General features: G+C 41.2%; 1 protein-coding gene across 1 annotated transcript in view; it reads left to right on the forward strand.

The window, feature by feature from the left end:
- The window catches only part of LOC129025670 (F-box-like/WD repeat-containing protein TBL1Y), a 186,914-nt gene that overhangs the window by 111,945 nt on the left and 52,311 nt on the right, over window positions 1-22,658 (forward strand). Inside the window, exons 2-3 of the mRNA XM_054473325.2 lie at window positions 2,783-2,871; window positions 6,332-6,439. Coding sequence (XP_054329300.1) covers window positions 6,382-6,439 — 58 coding nt within the window. The 5' untranslated portion in view covers window positions 2,783-2,871; window positions 6,332-6,381. The remainder of the gene's footprint in view (window positions 1-2,782; window positions 2,872-6,331; window positions 6,440-22,658) is intronic.

The raw sequence follows: 22,658 nt of genomic DNA on the forward strand, positions 1-22,658 counted from the left end.
TCTTCTCGCCTACCATTGGCAAGAACTCTGTAGTGGAACACCCAGGGTCTATTAGTGAGGTGTGCTTGTGTGACTAAAAGAAAAAGAGAAGTGTTTTGAGGAGGAGGAGGCCTGGTGGAATCATAGTTTCTAAACCATTTTGCATTTTACCTGATTACAGTGTTTGAATTCAGTTTTTTGAAGAAATGTACATAGCACCACAAGCTCTATTCTAACCTATTTTCTGTGGAGAAGCAGGCACATGCTGTGTTGTATCAGCTTAGAGAGCCCCTTCAAAACCTCTCCACATTCAGTGTGGAGGGACTGTCACTGTACATGCATGGCACACCATGCCAAAAGGGGAGGACTACCGGAAAATTAAAATCCCTTTTGTATTTGTCACATAATCAGCATTTAGTTGTAAAAATAAAGAGCATATGGCATTTGCTAAAATCATTTCCATTTCACACTAATATTTGGCCTTATGTAAACTTTCTTGCCGTGGCTGTTTTTTGATAATGTTTCTATTTCTGTACTAATAATTTGTAATAATAGCAATGGAAAAATCAGTAATGAACAGGTGTTGGAAGGTCTGATTTCTCATTTTAATTTATAGTTTCTAGCTATAAACAAATTATTTTTGACATGTTGCATAACCAGAAAAATGTTATTAAATAAAGTCATAATTCTCCTTTTTGGTGTTGATGACACCCAGATGATAATTACACTTAATGACTTTAACAACACATATAAAAGATAATCTAAAATTTCAGGACCCTGTTATGTGGGTTACCATCTGTTTTGGACCAAAGAATAAGAATTGGATTCCAAGCTTTTTTCTGAACAGCTTGTAATAAGAGCTGTTTCTGTATTAATTACTTCTTTAACTATTGTGGGTTTTAATGTTTTAATTTACAAGCAATTTGGAATTTATGACGTCTGCTCATATTTTGATACTTCATGCTATTTACTGATTTTGTCGTGAGGCTGTTTTTCCCCCTGGTAATTTACAACCTAATTCTGAAAATAGTAATTTGGTCTCTACCAGTTCACTCTAAGGAGAATTGCCCTGTTTCATCTCCACTGCAGATTTTTTTTTCATAATTAAAAGTATCTTTGTTTTATAAACAAAATTAAGTTGCCATTGTGCCTGCTTCCCTGGTGCACTTTCATTTCTGTTCAAAGAGTTACAGATGAATTTAGTTTCACTCTCATTATTTCACTTAAGTAGTTGGTTTTTTACAAATTGTCCTGGTTATTACTTTTGGTTGGTTTTTGTTTTTGTTTTTCAATGTACTCTAATGCAATTCAGGGTCCTGTGAACCTGATTGTAGAACTTTTTTTTTAATCTCCTTTATTTAAACATCATAACTGTAAATATGACCCAGTGGGAATAATTTACTTGCAGTTCCTGAAAGTACTTCATGAGGTTCCATATGAGTTCACTAATAACAAACACCACTCATAGCTTCGCTGGTAGACTTCAAGTATACTAAACCTGGTATGTTTTTATTATCACTTAAGACTATTTAGAGAAAATGGTGGGCATTTAATTTTCTTAGTTCTTGAATTTGTAGGTGATAGAGGGTAATTTAAACTCTCTAGGAGGGTGGCCAGGCGCGGTGGCTCATGGCTATAATCCCAGCACTTTGGGACGCTGAGGTGGGTGAATCACTTGAGCCTAGGAGTTTGAGACCCTGGCCAATACGCTGAAACCCCATCTCTACTAAAAATACAAAAATTAGCTGGGCGTGGTGGCGGTTGCCTGTAATCCCAGCTACTCGGGAGGCTGAGGCAGGAGAATCGCTTGAACCTGGGAGGCGGAGGTTGCAGTGAGCTGAGAAAGCGCCACTGCACTCCGGCCTGGTTGACAGAGTGAGACTGTGTCTCGAGGAAAAAAAAAAGAAAGAAAAAGAAAAACTCTCTAGGAGGCTGGATTCATTCACAGTCAAATTTTATAAGAAAGCCAATAAATATCATTAAATGGTTGACTGGCATTTATAGTGACTGAAAAATACAAACAATTTTTAATATAAAGGATTGCTTTATGAGATATAAATCTGGCTTACTGAAAAATCAGTGCAAATGAACCCTTGTGAAATAAAAATGTCTAAGAACAGTACATGAGAAGTTGAGATGTCAGTTGGTGCCTTTGTTTTCCTTTATTTTAGAGGAGCCGAAGGAAAAAGATTCTGACCTGTTTCTCTGTTTTTATGAGCACAGTATATGAGAATGGTTATATGCGCACAAACATGCACTCCAGGGTTACTGGAAAGCTAGCCCGAACAATGGGAAACATCTTGCTACAGTGTGGTATCTTCTCGCAGTGGTGTGCACAGGTTCATGTATCAGTTGCATAAGGCACTGTTCCAAAAACAACAATAAGGGAATAAGGTTCAAGGAACCTTAATTTATCTTTAAACTTAATTTAATTTAAAATTAATTTAAATATTTACATAATAGCAGTAGCAATAGCTGAGCTAATATTATCTATTTTGAGACTTTTCTCAAAATAGATATTATTATGCCCTGGATATTATTAAGTATTATCATGTATTATTATGCCAGAACTTCTACAGGCATAATAATGCCTGACTGGTCATTTTAATTTCTCCTTTTTTTAAGTTTGCAAACAAAATCCTACAATCTGTGCTATGGACTAACACAGAAATTAAGAACTAATAAGATGTGTTAAGTTTCAGTTAGGATGAAAAAGAAACCTAAAAGAATGGGAGGGGTGAGAGGTAAAAACACCCTAAGGATTTTTAAGTCTTTTGTTTTAAACCTTTCCGTTTCTCCCTAGGCTGGTCCCCACAGACGGCTTGCCATTTCTATGACTGGATGCTGAGAAGCCTGCTGGTTCACAGGTCCACACATGAAGTTACCATAAAGGTAAGCAGCCCAGCATGCCATTGGATCCTTGTCCTTGTACGTGAAATATATTTCAGGAGCAGAACTGCATTTTGCCAAAACGGAATCCTTTCTGTTTTAAATGATGTTTCTGGCTGACATTGAAGTCATTAGAGAGACCATTATTAAATCCTTAGGAGCTGCAAAGTCAATTCTAAATGAGGAATTCACCTTTTTACTGCCTTCTGAGAATTTTGGATCCTAAATGAGCAATAACAAACTTTTCTGGGTCTTACCAGTCGAGGATAACACCTTCTAAAATCAACCTCTCTTGTGAACATTATAATTATGCAGACTAGTTAATTGTAATTGGGCACACGAGTATAGATTTTATTTGGCTCCTTTATCTTCATTTTGTGCTACATTAGTTTTTTAATATGATTTGTGTCTGTCTGCATTGGTTTGCTAATCGTGAAACTTATTAGAAAATCGTGCAGATGACTGTGTGTAAATCTGATGAGATGCTAAGGTTTCCTGATTAGCAAACCAAACAGTTGTATGTGCCCAGGTGTCAAAAGTTGAAACCGATACCCAAACTAAAACTAAGACCTGCACCCCAAAAGTTCTTTAAAAGCTATCCTATTACCTTTTGGTACATAGGATTATAGTTTTGTTTTACTTAGTTGCTACTTAATATTCTGGCTCTTTCTCTAATGCATTTTTAGTTTTTTTTTAAAACAACTATAGAAATTTGGTAGCTTGAAAGCATAAGGATGGAATTTTGAGGGAGATTTTTGCTTTACTGTTTTGAGAGAACCAACTAGAACTAAAATGTAGGCTTAAATTTAACTAAAATAGGAAGCTTACTGTTTGAGGTACTTTTGTTTAAAGCAAGATGTATGTATATTGTTTTAACAAGTTAAACATGTACAGGTATTTGAATGTTATTTGACTTAAATGTTTGAAAGGTGTAGTTTGTTAATAAAAACAAAATTTGTAATATATTAGTGAATTTGAGTTTTCTGATTGGCTCTTTCATTCAGTATAATGTTTTCGAGGTTTATGTGCATTGTGGCATGCAACATTCCTTTTTACATTAGAGTAATATCTCATTGTGTGGCTAGATCATGAATAGAACATGTTTTATCCATGCATCAGTTGATGGAAATTGGGGTTGTATTTCCCGTTGGACTATTATGAAAAAGATGTCATGAATACACATGTACAAGTTTTTATGTGGACTTAACGTTTCATTTCTTTGTGGTATTTACTTGGAAGTGGGTCATTTGGTACCTCTTTGAACATTTTGAGGAACTATTGTTATGTTCCTCAAAACATAAAGTGGTCAAAGTGGGTGTTATGTCAGTCAATATTTTTTGAAATGCCGTTGAACCATATTCTAAATGTGAGAGGGTTGATGGGAGGAGGTCCTTTCTCTCATCAATGTTTTGACTGGGTATTAATTTTAGTACTTTGGGAACATAAGCTTCAGTTTAATTGAATCTAGTATACGTTGAATTTCTCCGGTGCGTGAGGTGTCTGTGTTTGGCCTTATAAATGACTGAGTGTTTTTGTGGCCTTTGATACCTTATGCAGTTTATAGATGCAGGTGGTAATTTGGGATTATCCTGAAAAAGGGCACTCTGTTGCTATTGTTCATCAGTAAGGCTGGGAGTAACCTGTCTAACATACTCTTTCTGCCTGTCTTGGGCACTGCGGCTCAGAAAGTGAAGGCTTATAATTATTTCCTTGAGATGTGTGTGGTTTCAACACATGTCCTCCTTTCAAAGTCATCCATAACAGACCTTGGTAATTGTGTTTTATTGATTCTCATTGTTAAACTGGTTGGTAAGATTATGAGGAATGTTCACATTAGGGGGCATTCACCATTGAGGTTCTTAGGCAGGAAGATTCCACGGCAGGAAGATTCCACACCAAGAAGGGACTAGGCAATTGTTCTCTGAAGTAGAAGTGGGAAAATCTGTCGTAAAGCAGGAAGGACTGAGAGCATGCTCAGCAAACGTGGTCTGTGATGGACCTGATAGTAAGGGGCTTAGGATTTGTGGGCCAGGCAGTTGCAGCTGCTTTACTCTGCCATTGCATTATGAAGGCCCTATGGAGATGAATGAATGTGGCTGAGTGCCAAGAAAATTTTATTTATAGACATTGATACTGGGTTGCAGTTTGCTGACTCTGATCTAGAGCAACACACTGTTGTTTTTTTTTTTTTCATTTTATGTCTTTTTATTTTTATTTTAAGTACTTGGGTTCATAATGCAGGATGTACAGATTTGTTACACAGGTAAACATGTGCCATCGTGGTTTGCTGCACCTATCAACCCATCACTTTGGTATTAAGCCCAGCATGCATTAGCTATTTTCCCTAATGTTCTCCCACTCCCCAACCCCCCAGTGCCAGCATATGATGTTCCCTGCCCTGTGTCCATGTGTTCTCATTGTTAACTCCCACTTATAAGTGAGAACATGTGGTGTTTGGTTTTCTGTTCTGGTGTTAGTTTGCTGAGAATGATGGTTTCCAGCTTCATCCATATCCCTGCAAAGGACATGAACTCATCCTTCTTTACGGCTGCATAGTATTCCATGGTTTATATGTGCCACATTTTTTTTATCCAGTCTATCATTGATGGGAATTTGCGTTGGTTCCAAGTCTTTGCTGTTGTGAACAGTGCTACAATAACATACATGTGCATGTGTCTTTAGAGTAGAGTGATCTATAATCCTTTGGTATATACCCAGTAATGGGATTGCTGGGTCAAATGGTAATTCTAGTTCTAGATCCTTGAGGAATCGCCACACTGTCTTCCACAATGGTCGAACTAATTTACACTCCCATCAACAGTGTAAAAGCATCCCTATTTCTCCACATCTTCTCCAGCATCTGTTTCCTGACTTTTTAATGATCGCCATTCTAACTGGTGTGAGATGGTATCTCATTGTAGTTTTGATTTACATTTCCCTAATGACCATTGATCATGAGCTTTTTTTCATACGTTTGTTGGCTGCATAAATGTCTTCTTTCAAGAAGTGTGTATTCATATCCTTCACCCACTTTTTGATGGGGTTGTTTTTTTCTTGTAAATTAGTTTAAGTTCTTTGTAGATTCTGGATATTAGCCCTTTGTCAGATGGATAGATGGCAAATTTTTTTTCCCATTCTATAGGTTGGCTGTTCATTCTGATGATAGTTTCTTTTGCTGTGCATAAGCTCTTTAGTTTAATTAGGTTTCTACTTGAGCCTTCCCTGGCCTTAGGAAATAGGTAAATTCTTGTTTTTTTGGAAAACATTTCACCTGGTCTTTTTTTTCGTATGTATAATTATGGAATGTTTATGTAATTACATAATTACAAAATATAACACATCATATATTAATTACCTTCGTGTGTGTAATAGCATAGATATTATTTCCTTTAATCACCTCACACACACAAAAAAAGAGAAACACACAGGCGGTGTTTCAAAACTGTCTTCTTTTTTCAAACAGAGGGTGGTTCCCACTTCATCAATACCTCATCGCCGCGAGGTGAGGCTAAGATGAGCATAACCAGTGACGAGGTGAACTTTCTGGTTTATCGGTATCTCCAGGAGTCAGGTAAGAAGGCTTCATTTTCTGTCGCAAGGAAATTCATCTTGAGCATCTTACAAGCAGAATGATCAACCCTTGGTTCAAAACCAGTTTGTAGAAGAAGAAGAGCTAAGAAAGTTCTTAATGCTAACGGGGAGAAGAGAAGTTTCTGGAGCCATGTCATCCCACCTTCCTCAATGATAATGACCCTACTGGACTTTGTTTGTTATCTCTACACGTTTACTACACACAGCTGTCTTCCTAACCAATATACAGAGCCAGTAGATTTGTTTCCTAGGGCTGCCATAACGCAGTACTGCAAACTGGGGTGGCTTAAAAAGAAATACGTTGTCTCCTAGTTCCTGAGGACAGAAGTCCAAGATCAAGATGTGGAAAGGTCAGTTCTTTCTGAGGGTGAGTCTCCTGTGCCCGTCCTGGCTCCTGGGGCCTTGCTGCAGTCTTTGGATTCCTTGGCTTCTAGGGGCATCACCCTTGTCTCTGTGTTCAGATTTGTCCACATTTCCCAGTGGTAAAGACAGTCAGATTGGTTTAGGAATTTACTCTACTCCAGGATAACCTAATTTGAGTAATTGATTCTGAATCCAGCGATAATTACATCTGCACTGACCCTGTTTCCAAATAGCGTCACATTCTGAGATGCACCGTTGATGAGCACTTTAACCTGTGAATTTGTGGGGGTGGGGGTACTGTTCAACCACCAGCATTTGTTCTGGAGTCCTTTTAAGGTTTGTGCCCTTAATACCAGATTGAATATACAGTATGGAACTTGATTATTTGAAAAGGAACTCCCAGTTCTTTGGCACCCCCTCCCAGAGAGGTATGTATTCAATTTGAGGGAAGCCAGTCTGTGGTCCCTTGGGCATGGGTTCTCTCACTGCTGTGTAGGATACAATGTAGGCATTGGAGCCACCCAGAATGGCTCGAGCTGTGATCGTTAAACAAGTCTGAGTGAGGCCTGTTCATTTGAGCCTCAGTTTTCCTGCCCAGGCAAACGTGATCAAGTATGTGAGGCACGTAACATGTTGTAAATAAGTGCCCTCCCCATCCAAGCCTGGGTCTGTGTCCCTTGTGCTCCCAGCTACGGTTATTCATGGGAAGTGCATGTGCTTTCTGCATATATATCAGATACCTTGGATTGGCTGTTGTCAGATACAGTATAAGCAATTGGTACACAAAACACAATAGGTACTGCCTCACCCCTGGGAATCAGGGAAATAATAACCCCTGTGCTAATACCTCAACCTTGGCTCTTAGACTAGCACAGGTGATCTCCTGTCTCGGAGCTCAAAGCTTCCCAGAGGTGGCTGCAAATGGAAATCACATGTAGCAAAACCTGCCTTCCTGTTCACTTGTGGCGTGTAGTTTAGCATTTAGCAACATCTCTGCACAAGGATATGATGAAGGCCAAAGAGACTCACAGCATGTATCAAGTTCCAGGCTGGAGCTGTCAGGTGTAAAAGATCACGTGCACGGAGACAGAGCCATGCTGCTGGCTGGTCCCTGGGGTCCCCGAGTGTGAGCTTTGCTGGCCTCTTGGCAGAAACCCCCAACTCTCCCCAGAAAGATTGTCTTCTTTATTCAGTGCTTGTTTATGAAGCCTCTGTAACCAGGCAGTTGAGATGGAGAGCTAGAGCACAATAACGCGTAGACCTTGGCAAATGTCAGCTTTGTGTAACATCTGTGAGCTTCATTTCCTGATTCTACAGTGTTGTTGAAGTAGCATACCTTAGGTGGAGTTGGTATTGAAGAGACAGACTATTGTACTTTCTTCCAGTTATTGCGTGTATTGTGGTACTTTCTTTTTTTGAGATGAGTTCTCAGTTTGTTGCCTAGGCTGGTGCTCACTGCAGCTTCAACCTCCTAGGCTGAAGCCGTCCTTCCACCTCAGCCTCCCAAGTAGCTGAGACTACAGGCATACCAACATGCCTGGCTAATTTTTGTAATTTTTGTAGAGACAGGGTTTCACCCTGTTGCCCACGCTGGTCTGGAACTCCTTGGTTTCAATGATCCACCACCTTGGCCTCCTAGGGTGCTAGGATTACAGGTATAAGCCACTGCGCCCAGCCACTGGAACGTTTTGGAGTACTCCACAAGGTTGTATTTAAAGGAAGAAGGGAGCAAAGAAGTGTTCATTCTTGGGATATTTTCTATGTTTACCTCAAGTCCTGAAGTTTTGGTTAGGTCAATATTTATTGAGCCCCAGTCAAGAAAGAGCACCTTCTCCTCAGCCTATCAATGTCTCCCTTCTACCTTAAAGAAAAAAGAAGGCCGATTGCGGTGGCTCACACCTGTAATTCCAGCACTTTGGGAGGCTGAGGCAGGCAGATCAGGAGGTCAGGAGTCGAGACCATCCTAGCTAACACAGTGAAAACCCCATCTCTACTAAAAATGCAGAAAATTAGCCAGGCATGGTGGCACGCTCCTGTAGTCCTAGCTAGTCGGGAGGCTGAGGCAGGAGAATGGCGTGAACCTCGTAGGCAGAGCTTGCAGTGAGCCGAGATCGCACCACTGCACTCCAACCTGGGTGACAGTGCGACACTCTGACTCAACAAACAAACAAACAAACAAAAAGATCATGCCACTGCAATCCGGCCTGGGTGACAGAATGACACTCCGTCTCAAAAAAGAAAAAAAGAAAAAGGAAAATGTTTCCTTGATCATGTTCCCTCCTCAAGCACCTGTACTCTCATTCCTGCACCCCACCAAACTCATTAAAAACAGATTCTGCCTCTCAGAAAATGATTCATTCCTCAACTACCTCCAGTCTGACTTTCTCCATTAGAAGTCTTCAGTAAGTTCTGGGTTCCCATATCCAGTAATCTTACTGCAACTGGCATTCCTCCTTCCCTGGTCATCCATCCTTACCTGTGTGCAGCAGGAAGTGGGTATAGGGGTGGGGGTGGTGAGGAAGGGAGTAGGTGTTTACCTGCAGTGCAGCTGGGCAGGGTTCCCTGGAAGATCTGCTCAGAACCCCCAACCTCGCCTTCCAGGTGCAGTGATGGACAAGTTCTCCAGAGTCACTGAGCTTGTGGCCTGAGTCCTGCTTCTGAGCCCTGGACCCAACAGAATAGATGCCATTCCTGTCCAACTGTGCATCTCCTTCACCAGTGTCTCTCTTCCTCCCCTCTACCCGTATCCATGATGTCAGTTAGGATGCATTAGGCTGCAAGAAAGGGAATCTTCAGTGGAGCACTGATATCCTCAGATAGCTGGGGAGTAGGGTGTTGAAGAAGGATCCAAGACACACAGCTCTTCAAACTCAGGAAAGAGCCTCAAAAATGGATCTGTTTTGTTCCTCTGCCCACAACAGGCAGATGTCAGGTCATCTAGCTTTTAGCAAACCATGTGTATTTCCTAACCTGTGTGGATTAGTGGATTTTCATTGTTGCCTTTGTTACTTGTCCAAAGCAGGGCCTTTGCCATCAGAAGCACTCAGTGGATGTTATCCATAGGTGGCATCTCAAAGCAGCACACTCATGGCAGTCAGAAAAAGGAAACTGATTGGGCAAAAATTTTAAGTAGTAGAGAACTTTTGCATTACCAAGTTCTAGTGCCAAAAGGGATTTGTTATGTTTGCATGAGTTTAGCAGTCTGGCATTGATGGGTGAGTCCATTGGCCTCTGTCTTACGGGATCCATTGCCTGGTCACTTGTGCTATCTGGGAAGCTTTTAAGAATCACATGGTGGCCATGTGCCTTTCCCGTGAGCTCATGTTACCATCCCAGGAGGAGAGAAGCAAGGGAGCGAGCCTCTAGAAATGTGCACAGCCTGCACCTGCTGTAGTGAGCAGCTCCCCCAAACGCTAGGGGAGTCATGAGTTGTTTGCCCCCACGTATTTCTGAATACAGCCAGGGAAGTGGAAGTCCTTTTTCCACTTAGTATAGAAAGACAGAAAATTTGTCAGATGAGTTCCTGTAAACATAATAAGTATTTCCTCTGGTACTTGATCACCCAAAATCCAAACTATAAAGAAGACATGTTCTTCCGTACCCAGATTTTTAGCATACATGAGATAATTCACACAGACTTGCAAGGCATTATGAGGAACACGGGGACAGAACCACAGATTTGAACTGAATGTAGCTGGGAAAGAACTGCCTGCAGCAACATAATCAAGTGATAGATTCAGGGGAAGGGAGGTATGTATGAAAAGATTTTTTGTTTGTCTGTTTGTTTCGTGAGATGGGCTTCCTCTGTCACTCAGGCTGGAGTACAGTGCTGCGACCATGGCTTACTGCAGCCTCTACCTCATGGGACCAAGTGATCCTTATATCTCATCCTCCAAAGTAGCTGGAACCATACGCATGTGCCACCTCAGCTGGCTAATTTTTATATTTTTTGTAGAGACAGTGTCTCACTATGTTCCCCAAGCTGGATTTGAACTCCTGGGTTCAAAGGCTCCTTCTACCTTGGCCTCTCAATGTGCTGGGATCATAGACATGCATCACCACACCCAACCAAAATGATTTTTTAAAGCAGGAGAAAATACTGTCTGAAGAGGAAGGAAGAAAGGAATGTGAGGAGCTATCTTGAGTATAGTCAACACACATGACAGTTCTGTCATTTCAAAATTACCTAGTGTCCCTTTGTGCTGAGCCTTCTTCCATTCCTTCCATGCACCTTGCAGCCTACTCTGTGTTCTGTTCATAGAGTTTTGCACTTGTAAGAATGGCATAGAGATGGGCATCATGCATTGTGTGGCCCTGAGAGTGTGACATCTTTTATTCAACCTCATGCATTTGAGATTCATGCATGCTATTGTGTGCACCAGCCATTCTTCCTTTAATAGCTAAGTGACATTTCATTTTGAAGGTCTTTTCAGTGATTTGTTTATCCATCCTCCTGTGGAAGGACATTTGGGTGTTTTCCAGGTTTTAGGGATTCCAACATAAAGCTACAAAAAACATTTTCATACAGATCTTTTGTGTGAACATAGGTTTTCACTTCTCTTGGGTAAATATCTAGGAGTGGGATTGCTGGTTCATGTGGTTAAGTGTAGGTTTCAGAAACCAGTGCATTCTTTTCCAACTGAGGCGGAGGCAAGACACATGATAAATATGAGTGGTTTTACAGAGATGAGTTCTGTTGCAGAGCTTGTCTGCCTGTTGCTCAAGGCATATTGGAAAGTATGTAAAAAGACATTAGCTCTGGTGTATATATCTGCAGGACACCCATGAAGTTTGATTCTTTTTCTGAGGCTTTGCAGTTAGCCTTCTGGGCTAAATTCATGAATCTGTCAGGGTCACAGTTTCTGTGGGCAGACATGAATGTAGCCCAGGTCTGCTGAGTAACAGAGCATCCTGGTTTGCATACCTTCCCCTCCTTCAGCAGTGCTGTTGGTGTAACTTTCTGCATATAAACGGAAAACTCTACAGTCTGGTCAGCCCTCTGGTGGATAGACTCCAGAATCTGCACAGGACAGAGGGCTGTCTGTTCTGGCTTTCAGAAAACAGGGTTCCTACCAGCTGGACCATATGGCATCCAGGAAAGATCTCTGTGCATTTGCCCACATACCCATGCTGTCCAAGTCATCAAAATCCAGTGAAGTTTTTTCCCCACCTATATGTTTAACTTCTAAATCTACTTATCTTTTAGATAGATAGATAGATAGATAGAGACAGGCTAGATAGTTTAGACAGGTTAGATAGGATAGGTAGAATACATAGGTAGATAGATACATAAATACTAATAGATACATTAGGTAGATAGTTTAGAGTAGATATTGATAGATTAGACAGATGATAGATATAGATACATAGGCCAATAGATTGATAGATTAAACACAGTAGCTATTAATAAATAGATTAGACAGTAGATATTAATAGATAGGTTAAATAGATGGATTAGATAGAGTAGATATTAATATATTTGATGATGATAGATGCATAAATAAGATAGGTAATAATAGATCAGAAGAGTAGATATTAATAGATAAATTAGATAGGGTAGATTGATTAGATTAGATAGATATATTGATTTCCTGGCCATGTGACATACTTCACCTGCAATACTTCTCTCTGGTGATGATGTCATTCAGATGATTTAGTGTTAAGAGGAGTGAGTACGCAGAAGAGTGACTGAGATCTCAGTGTCCTCCTCTATCCACTGCAAGCCCAAGCACAGAGATAAAAGGCTACACTAAGCACTCAACACACAGTGAGGTTGGGCTCTCCATAAGGAGTATGTAGCAGATGACCCAGCAACTTCACAACTCGTGCAGGTCTTGGTTAGAGTGAGGTAAGGTGGAGGGGAAGCACTTCCCTGAGGTGTCCCTGTGTTCCAGTGCTCTTCATATCCTAGGCTTCTGAACAGAGGGCTGTCAGTTGAGTGGGTGGTTCTTGTCACCTCCTGCTGGCCTGGCATTTCATGGTTCTGGAGTTTCTGCCCAAGTGGAGACCAAGCTCTGTTCTGTGCCATTCTCCTCCTGTCGAATCTGTAAGCTGCTGTTGTGAGGGTGGTGGTGTCAGGGTCAGCTGAACAGAAAGACATGCTCCCTCCTTCCAAGACTGACCTCACACTTTAGGGGAGTAGTACAGTGTGCTTTAAAAAACCTTAGCAGAAACAACACAGATATCCGTTGACAGAGGAACTTCCATCAGAAGCATGTGTGCATCCATACAGTGAAATACCATGACTGAGCTTTGAAAAGGAGGGAAATTCTGACACAGGCTACAGCATGGATGACCCTCAAAGAAATTATGCCAAGTGAAATTAGCCAGTCACAAATGGCAGATACCATAGGATTCTACTTGTAAGGGATACCTTGAGGAGTCTAGTCCAAAGAGACAGACAGTGGAAGGGTAGTTGCTGGGGGATGGGGAGAAACGGAGGGTGTGGAGTTCATATTTAAGGGTACAGTTTCAGTTTTGCAAAATGAATAAAATTCTCAACACGTTTGGTGGCAAAGGTTGCACAACAGTATGAATGCACCTAATGCCTCTAAACTGTGCACTTAAAAATGGTTAAGATGGAGGCCAAGGTGAGAGCATCACTGGAGGCCAGGATTTCAAGCAAGCTTGGGCAACATAGCAACACCCTATCTCCACAAAAAAAATTTCAAAAATTAGCTGGGCATGGAGGCTCACATCTGTAATCCAGCACTTTGGGAGGCTGAGGTGGGAGGATTGCTTGAGCCTGGGAGTTCAAGGCTGCAGTGAATGGGGATCATGACAGTATACTGCAGCCTAGGCAACAGTGAGAACCTGTCTCCACAAAATAAATGTGTATTTTTACCACAGTTTTGGGCGACAGGTCACAGTGAGATGGTCCATGTGTAGATGTGTTAAGTTTAGATAATTAGTCTCAGAAGAGAGAACCACAGTAATATTATTACATTATAACTTAGAGTGAATTATAATTAGTGTGGATTCCCAGTAATTATTACATGATAAGAGCTTTTTCATAGTTCTGTTCAGTGTTTGGGGCAAGTCCCTAGCACAAACAGTGTCATTTGTTAGCTACACTGGTATCTGACAAAATTTGGTTATGAAAAAAATTAAGCAGAAAATGTAGCTTTAGTCATAATAGCAATATTCTGGAAAAAAGGCCATTATCCCTCAGAGGATGTAGGTGAAGCAAGCTGTATTGTCTCTGTGCCATGGAGCACTGCTCAGCTGTGAAAAGGAAGGAGCTGTGAATATGTGCAACAAGATCCAGAGTAATGTGCTAAGTAGAACAAGCTGTCTCATAACATACCAGAATCTATGGGACACATTTAAAGCAGTGTGTAGAGGAAAATTTATAGCACTACATGCCCATAAGAGAAAGCAAGGAAGATCTAAAATTGATACCCTAACATCACAATTTAAAGAACTAGAGAAGCAAGAGCAAACAAATTCAAAAGCTAGCAGACAACAAGAAATAATTAAGATCTAATATTAAAGCAGTGTGTAGAGGAAAATTTATAGCACTATATGCCCATAAGAGAAAGCAAGGAAGATCTAACATTGATACCCTAACATCACAATTTAAAGAACTAGAGAAGCAAGAGCAAACAAATTCAAAAGCTAGCAGACGACAAGAAATATCTAAGATCAGAGCAGAACTGACAGAAAGAGAGACACAAAAAGCCATTCAAAAAATCAGTGAATCCAGGAGCTGGTTTTTTGAAAAGACCAACAAAATAGGTAGACCCACTAGCCAGACTAATAAAGAAGAAAAGAGACAAGAATCAAATACATGCAATAAAAAAATGATAAAGGGGATATCACCACCAATCCCACAGAAATAGAAACTACCATCAGAGAATATTATAAACACCTCCACGCAAATCAACTGGAAAATTTAGAAGAAATGGTACATTCCTGGACATATACACCCTCCCAAGACTAAACTAAGAAGAGGTTGAATCCATGAATACACCAATAACAGGCTCTGAAATTGAGGCAATAATTAATAGCCTACCAACCAAAAAAACTCCAGGACGAGACAGATTCACAGGCAAATTCTACCAGAGGTACAAAGAGGAGCTGGTACCATTCCTTCTGAAACAATTCCAATCAATAGAAAAAGAGAGAATCCTCCCTAACTCATTTTATGAGGCCAGCATCATCCTGATACGAAAACTTGGCAGAGACACAACAAAACAAGAAAATTTCAGGCCGGTATCCCCAATGAGCATCGATGCAAAAATCCTCAACAAAATACTGGCAAACCGAATCCAGCAGCACATCAAAAAGCTTATCCACCACAATCAAGTTGGCTTTACCCCTGGGATGCAAGGCTGGTTCAACATACACAACTCAGTAAACATAATTCATCACATAAACGGAACCCATGACAAAAACCACATGATTATCTCAATAGATGCAGAAAAGGCCTTTGACAAAAATTCAACAACCCTTCATGCTAAAAAGTCTCAATAAACTATATATTGATGAAACATATCTCAAAATAATAGGAGCTATTTATGACAAACCCTCAGCCAATATCATACTGAATGGGCAAAAACTGGAAGCATTCCCTTTGAAAACCAGCAAGAGACAAGGATGCCCTCTCTCACCACTCTTATTCAACATAGTATTGGAAGTTCTGGCCAGGGCAGTCAGGCAAGAGAAAGAAATAAAGCATATTCAGTTAGGAAGAGAGGAAGTCAAATTGTCCCTGTTTGCAGATGACATGATTGTATATTTAGAAAATCCCATTGTCTTAGCCCAAAACCTCCTTAGGCTGATAAGCAACTTCAGCAAAGTCTCAGGATACAAAATCAATGTACAAAAATCATAAGCATTCCTATACACCAATAACAGACAAACAAACAGCCAAATCATGAGTGAACTCCCATTCACAATGGCTACAAAGAAAATAAAATACTTAGGAATCCAACTTACAAGGAATGTGAAGGACCTCTTCAAGGAGAACTACAAACCACTGCTCAAGGAAATAAGAGAGGACACAAACAACTGGAAAAACATTCCATGCTCAGGGATAGGAAGAATCAATATCATGAAAATGGCCATAATTCCCAGAGTAATTTATAGATTCAATGTGATCCCCATCAAGCTACCATTGACTTTCTTCACAGAATTGGAAAAAACTACTTTAAATCTCATATAGAACCAAAAAAGAGCCCACATAGCCAAGACAATCCTAAGCAAAGAGAACAAAGCTGAAGGCATCGTGCTACCTGACTTCAAAATATACTACAAGGCTACAGTAACCAAAACAGAATGATACTGATATTAAAACAAATATATAGACCAATGGAACAGGACAGAGACCTCAGAAATAACACCACACGTCTACAACCATATGATCTTAGACACACCTGACAAAAACAAGCAATGGGGAAAATATTCTCTATTTAATAAATGGTGTTGGAAAAACTGGCTAGCCATAGGCAGAAAGCTGAAACTGATCCCTTCCTTACACCTTATACAAAAATTAACATAAGATGGATTAAAGACTCAAACATAAGACCTAAAATGATAAAAACCCTAGAAGAAAACTTGGGCAATACCATTCAGGATATAGGCATGGGCAAAGACTTCATGACTAAAACACCAAAAGCAATGTCAACAAAAGCCAAAATAGACAACTAGAATCTAATTAACTTAAAGAGCTTCTGCATAGTAAAAGAACCTATCATCAGAGTGATCAGGCAACCTATAGAATGGGAAAAATTTTTGTCATCTATCCATCTGACAAAGTGCTAATATCCAGAATCTACAAAAAATTTAAACAAATTTACAAGAAAAAAAATCAAAAAGTGGGTGAAGGATGTAAACAGACATTTCTCAAAAGAAGACATTTATGTAGCCAACAAACATGAAAAAAAGCTCATCATCACTGGTCATTAAAGAAATGCAAATCAAAACCACAATGTGATACCATCTCACACCAGTTAGAATAGTGATCATTAAAAAGTCAGGAAGCAACAGATGCTGGAGAGGATGTGGAGAAATAGGAACACTTTTACACTGTTGGTGGGAGTGTAGATTAGTTCAACATTGTGGAAGACAGTGTGGTGATTCCTCAAGGATCTAGAACCAGAAATACCATTTGACCCAGCAGTCCCATTACTGGGTATATACCCAAAGGATTATAAATCATTCTGCTATAAAGACACATGCACACGTATGTTTATTGCGGCACTGTTCACATTAGCAAAGACTTGGAACCAACCCAGAAGCCCATCAATGATAGGCTGCATAACGAAAATTTGGCACATATACACCATGGAATACTGTGCAGCCAGAAAAAAGGGTTCATGTCCTTTGCAGGGACATGGATGACGCTGGAAACCATCATTCTCAGCAAACTCGCACAAGAACAGAAAACAAAACACCATGTGTTCTCACTCCTAAATGGTAGTTGAACAATTAGAACACATGGACACAGGGAGGAGAACATCCCACACTAGGGCCTGTTGGGGTTGGGGGGATAGGGAAATGATAGCATTAAGAGAAATACCTAATGTACATGACAGGTTGATGGGTGCAGCAAACCACCATGGCACGTGTATATCTATGTAACAAAACTGCACTTTCTGTACATGTACCCCGGACCTTAGAGTATAATACTAAGAAAAAAAGAACAAGCTGTGTCAGAAGATTGCAGGCTATATGATTCCATCTATAGGACATGCTTAAGGTGCTGAAAATATACAGGTGGATACCAGATCAGTGGCTGCCAGGAGTCCAGAGTAGGCATGGGAGTGTGTGCATTCAAAGGATGGTTATGAGAGAGTCATTTATTCTGAAAATAGTGAGGACTCAGTTTTATTCAGTTTCTTATCACCCTTCATTGACATTGGCTCACCAATTTGTCTGAGCAATTCATTATGAGTTTTTTCAGCACATTCATCTTGAGCACCGGCTGCTGTAGTGAGGAGGGTCGCTGTGTAACATAAAGTCATTTAAGATGGGTTCCCTGCCTTCAAAGAGCATCAGCCTTCTCAGAAGCCAGGAGCTGCATGGGAAACATGGGATGTAGCACATGATACCATGATAATACACAAGGATGGTGAGGAGCACTAGGGGAGCTGAGAGAAGAGGGCCATCACATCTGTCGAGAGCATGAGGAAGGCTGCTGTGAAGGAGGGCATGGTGGCTGCAGCTGTAATCACTAGCAAGGTGGGCAGGCAGTGACAAGGGAATTCTAAAGCAGAGTTTCTTACCCTTGCACTTTGAAATCTGAGGCTGGATCATTTTTTCACGTTGTAGACAGCCTTGTGGATGGCAGGATGTTTAACCATATTCGTGGCCTCTACCTACCGGATGCCTGTAGCACATAGACACCCACTCATCCAGATGTTGCCAGATGTCTTCCCTTTGGGGACAAAACCAGCTTCACTTGAGAATTACTGGTCCAGACCTAGAAGTCAAATGGGAATTCAGGCATATGCTTGGAACACCGTGAGAGTTGACGTGGCTTTAGAACGGGGTACATGAGGCTTGGAAGGCCATTCTGAGATGAGGAAGCTCACCCAGGCCTGCTGACCCTCAGCTGCTTTGGAAAAGGAGAGCAGTAGGCAGCTCATGGTGATCAGGAAAGTTACTGCAATGGGTTTGTGTTGCATAGGGCAGCACATGTGAAGTTCACAAGCTATTGCCTGATGCTAGAATGCACTCATTAGACACCAGCTATCATTGTCATTGCCATTATTGTCAGGCATATCAGAAGAGAAGACACGAACAAAGGGCTTGTAGATGGTAAGGGCCCAGGACCAGAGTGGAAGCAAAGAAAAGAAAGGAGGATAGCAGAGATATGGAGAGGATGGAGGCAGGGTGTCTGGGAGGCCATGACATTTGTTTACTGCTACTATTTGTGTACAGTCATCCCTGGGTATCCATGGGGGATGGGTTCCCAGACCCCCTTTAATACCAAAATCCAGAGATACTCAAGTCCCTGATATAAAATGGCATAGTAGTTAACAGATAACTATTTTTATCTTCACCTGAAACTTATACCAAAGGTACATCCTCCTGTGAAGTTTAAATTAGCTCTGCATAACTTACAATACCTAATACAATGTAAATGGTGCATTTGTTATATTGCATTGGTTTTTTATTTGTATTGTTATTGTATTGTTTCTCGTTTTTTTCTATTTTTTGTTTTTATGTATGGTTGGTTAAATCGGTGTATGTGGAATGACTGGATATGGAGACATGGATATGGAGAGTCAACTGTATATAAAAGCAGGTTGGCACACTTTCCCTCACCTTAGTGGGCCGTGTGGTTTCTGTTGCACCTACTCAGTTCCCCCTGTGTAGTGTGAAAACAGCCATAGAAAACCATCAACTCATGGATGTGGCTGTAGCTCAATAAAATTTTATTTACACACACAGTCACTGGGCCAAACTTGGCCTGTGGGCCTCAGTTTGCAAACCTGTAGACATGTCTACATCATCCTAAATGATGTAGACAATTTAGGAATAGCATACAGTGCTCACTGGCTTTGATTATCTATCAAGACTCCAATTATATATGTCTGTTAAATACTTAATGAAAATTCCAGATTTAATGCCACAAATTGGTGCCCTTAGTATTTGTTTCAGCTGAAGATGCAAAACCATCACCACAGCTACCTGAGAATTAGGTGTCTGCTTTTCTATGCCAAATAAGCAGTATTTCTAAAAAGTAGTGACTGGTAATTTAGCAGATTTTGCTGATGAATCAAGCCAACATTAACTGGGTATAGTGGTTCACTGTACAGCTGAAATGGTTTGTGATGCCATTTCAGTGGTATGGTTTAGCAGTGCCATCATTGCAAGAAACCAAGTATGTACTTGGTTTGTTTTAAATCTGTTTTTATTGCCTCGTTAGATGAGACAAATTTTGTAAAGACCATTTCCTCTCTTGTGAGACTATTGCACCTTTCACTCCAAATGGACAGGGCTTTATGTGAAGGATCCTTCCATCCTTTCTGTGGTTCTTATTTTAAACCTTTCTCAGTTTATTTTGATTATATTCTTCTTTTCTCTTTGGGAATAATCTTACCTCATCTGATTGTCCTCTTTTACTCTAAGGTTTGTGCACAATCGCATGGAAAGAGTGGCTTACTTTTCAGTAACAACAACCTAGAACCAAGCTGAAATGTGAGGAGAGTAGAGCTGGGAGTAGTGGCCTTTTACGTGTCACCTCCCCCACCATGGTGGGGTTGATGGAAACATTTTTGATTGTCACAATGGGAGTGGATGTTACTGGCTTCTAGTGGGTAGAGGCCAGGGGTGCTGCTCAACATGCTTCGATGTATGGGACTGTGCGCACACAGCAAAGAATGATCCTGCCTAAAAGTCAGCCATGCTGTGGTTGAGAAACCTTGCTGAGGAGAGATTCATCAGGAATATGCCTTCCAAGTGGGTGGCAAGGCTGCTGGCTTCAGATGTGACACTAAGGAACCCAACCCATCACCCTGACACTATCTTTCATTGAGGTACCACCAAGCTCTTTATTCTCATGCACTTTAATTATTCTCCTGCCCTTTAACTACTTCTGCACCTGCCGCTGGAGCAGTCCTGGATGCTTTGTTTGTCACTGACATTCTCGTCTTTCTTCCTGTGGGTGTCTTGCTGGGCAGAAGAGATGTGTGTTCAGAGTTGCAGGAAAGCTGAGGAGGCACAAGGCATCAAAGTCTCACCACTCTGGCAGACTGCAAATTAATGTGTTCATTAATTCTGGACCCCAAGTTGGAGGGGTAAGATGCTGGCAGGAGTGCAGGCAGGGCTGGCCCTGGAAGAGAAGCATCTTCCATGGAGGTGCTGTGTCTTCCAAGTGCCTTCCACAGCACCCTGGCACTTGGCCTCAGCAACCATAGCCTAAGATGCTGATGAATCAGGCCTAAGAGGAAGTGGTCAGACCTCCTCTATTACCTAGTCCTGGGGCATTTTCTCAGTTTGTTTGGACTGTAACCAACACCTTAGACTGGGTAATTTATATACAACAGAAATATATTGCCCACAGTTCTGGAGGCATCCATGATCAAGGTGCCAGAGATTTGCTTTCTGATGAGGTCCTGTTCCTCATGGATGGCTCCTTCTGTGTATTCACGTGGTGGAATGGGCAGGGGAGCTTGCCCGAACCTCTTTTATAGGGTCACTAATCCCATTCATGAGAGTGGGGCCCTCATGACTTAGTCACTTCCTGAAGGCCCCACCTCTTAATACCATTACTCTGGGGATTTGTCTCCCACATACAAATCTGAAAGGAAAGCAAACATCCAGAACATGGCAGGCATTATCCTGTCCCAAAATGAATATCAGAACTAGAAAATATCCTACTGGCCATTTCATTTGACATCCTCATTGTACGAACAAGGAAACCTGGGAAAGTGACATTTCTACTTGCTGTGGTCTTCTCTCTTGATTGACCGTGTCTGGGGAGTGGCTCCTGTGTGCCTCATCAGCACCTCGAGGTACTTTTTATCCCCGCATTGCAGAGGAGAAAATGCAGATGCAGCCAAGTGAGGCAATGTGGACCAGGCACCCAGTGGTAGAGCAAGGACAGAACCCAGCCATCCTGCCTGCTTCTGACATTTTCTCCATCCCACTCGCCTGCTTACCTTCACAAGATTACAAGGCCAAAAATCAATAAGAAAGTCTTAAAAGCAAATGGACTGAAAAAACCACTGATTTAGAGCCCATATAGAGATGCATTCCAAGAAATACAACTAGTAAAGATTTCAGCAGATAAGAGGACTTCTGATAACAGTACGTCCCCTAGGTCTTATGAAAGTGCCTAATTTGCAGTTATGACAACCTGCCCTTTCCAAAAGAGGACCCAAGCTGATGAAAGATGTTCAAGGTAACAGTACCCCTGTATAACTTTATGCTGCACATTTGTCATTGTGTATCTGCACAAGAAATTCCTTCCAGCAGACAACTTTCAGCTCTCTTTGCAGAAGTCTCAGACTCCCCACCCTTGGTCCATCTTTGCTGGTTCATCTCCTTGTTCCAGTAAGCTTTAGTTGAATGTGAATACTGTTGTCCACACAGTCTAGAAATGAAATTTGCATTAGAGAGCATAGTCATGTAGAGAGTTAAAGGTGTGCAGCCAAACCATGTACTCAACATTAAAAACCCAGATGAGACAGAAATCGGGGGCACACTCTGCCTTGGGTTAGAGTGAGCATTGCACACCATTCTTTACTAGTTGCCTGAGTTGCATCCCGGCTGACTGCTGTTCAGAGCTGCCGGTAGTCTAGCTGGACAGCCAGATGGCAATGGAGTCTGTGTCCATGCAGGGAATTCAAGAATTTTTGTTCCTGTGCCTGTGGGTCTTGAAGTGAAAGGTAAAAAGTGGAATCTCAGAGTCACATAGCCTATGGTTCAGATTTTGTTTCATCTTCTTATCACATGAACCTTGACCTGATGTTTCCAATGTTTGTCGTTATATGTGAAAGAAAAACAGTATCAACTCCGAACAGCTACTGCAAAGACTGAGATAGTTTACAGAGTGCTCAGGTTTGGTTGAAGGTGGTAACGTGGTCAGAATCGGCTCTGTTTCACAGGGCTTGTGACTGCAGGTGGCAGTTCTGTGGCCCAGTGTGGTTGCAGGAATGAATGAGTGAGACTGGATGAATAAAATATGCCAGAAGCATAAGACTTTTCTTCCACAGTTGATCTGTTAGCCATGAGGTTTGTTTTTCAGGAGCCGTAATCAGCACCGAATGCTGTATTCTTCTGCATTCAGTAGATGTTTCTTGACGCTGTTTCATGATGACTTAAAGTGTTTACTGGCTACCCTGGCTTGGATCTCAGGCCCACCCCTACAAACTGAGCAATGG

This window comes from Pongo pygmaeus, chromosome Y (assembly GCF_028885625.2).
Source record: "Pongo pygmaeus isolate AG05252 chromosome Y, NHGRI_mPonPyg2-v2.0_pri, whole genome shotgun sequence".
Taxonomy (NCBI): domain Eukaryota; kingdom Metazoa; phylum Chordata; class Mammalia; order Primates; family Hominidae; genus Pongo; species Pongo pygmaeus.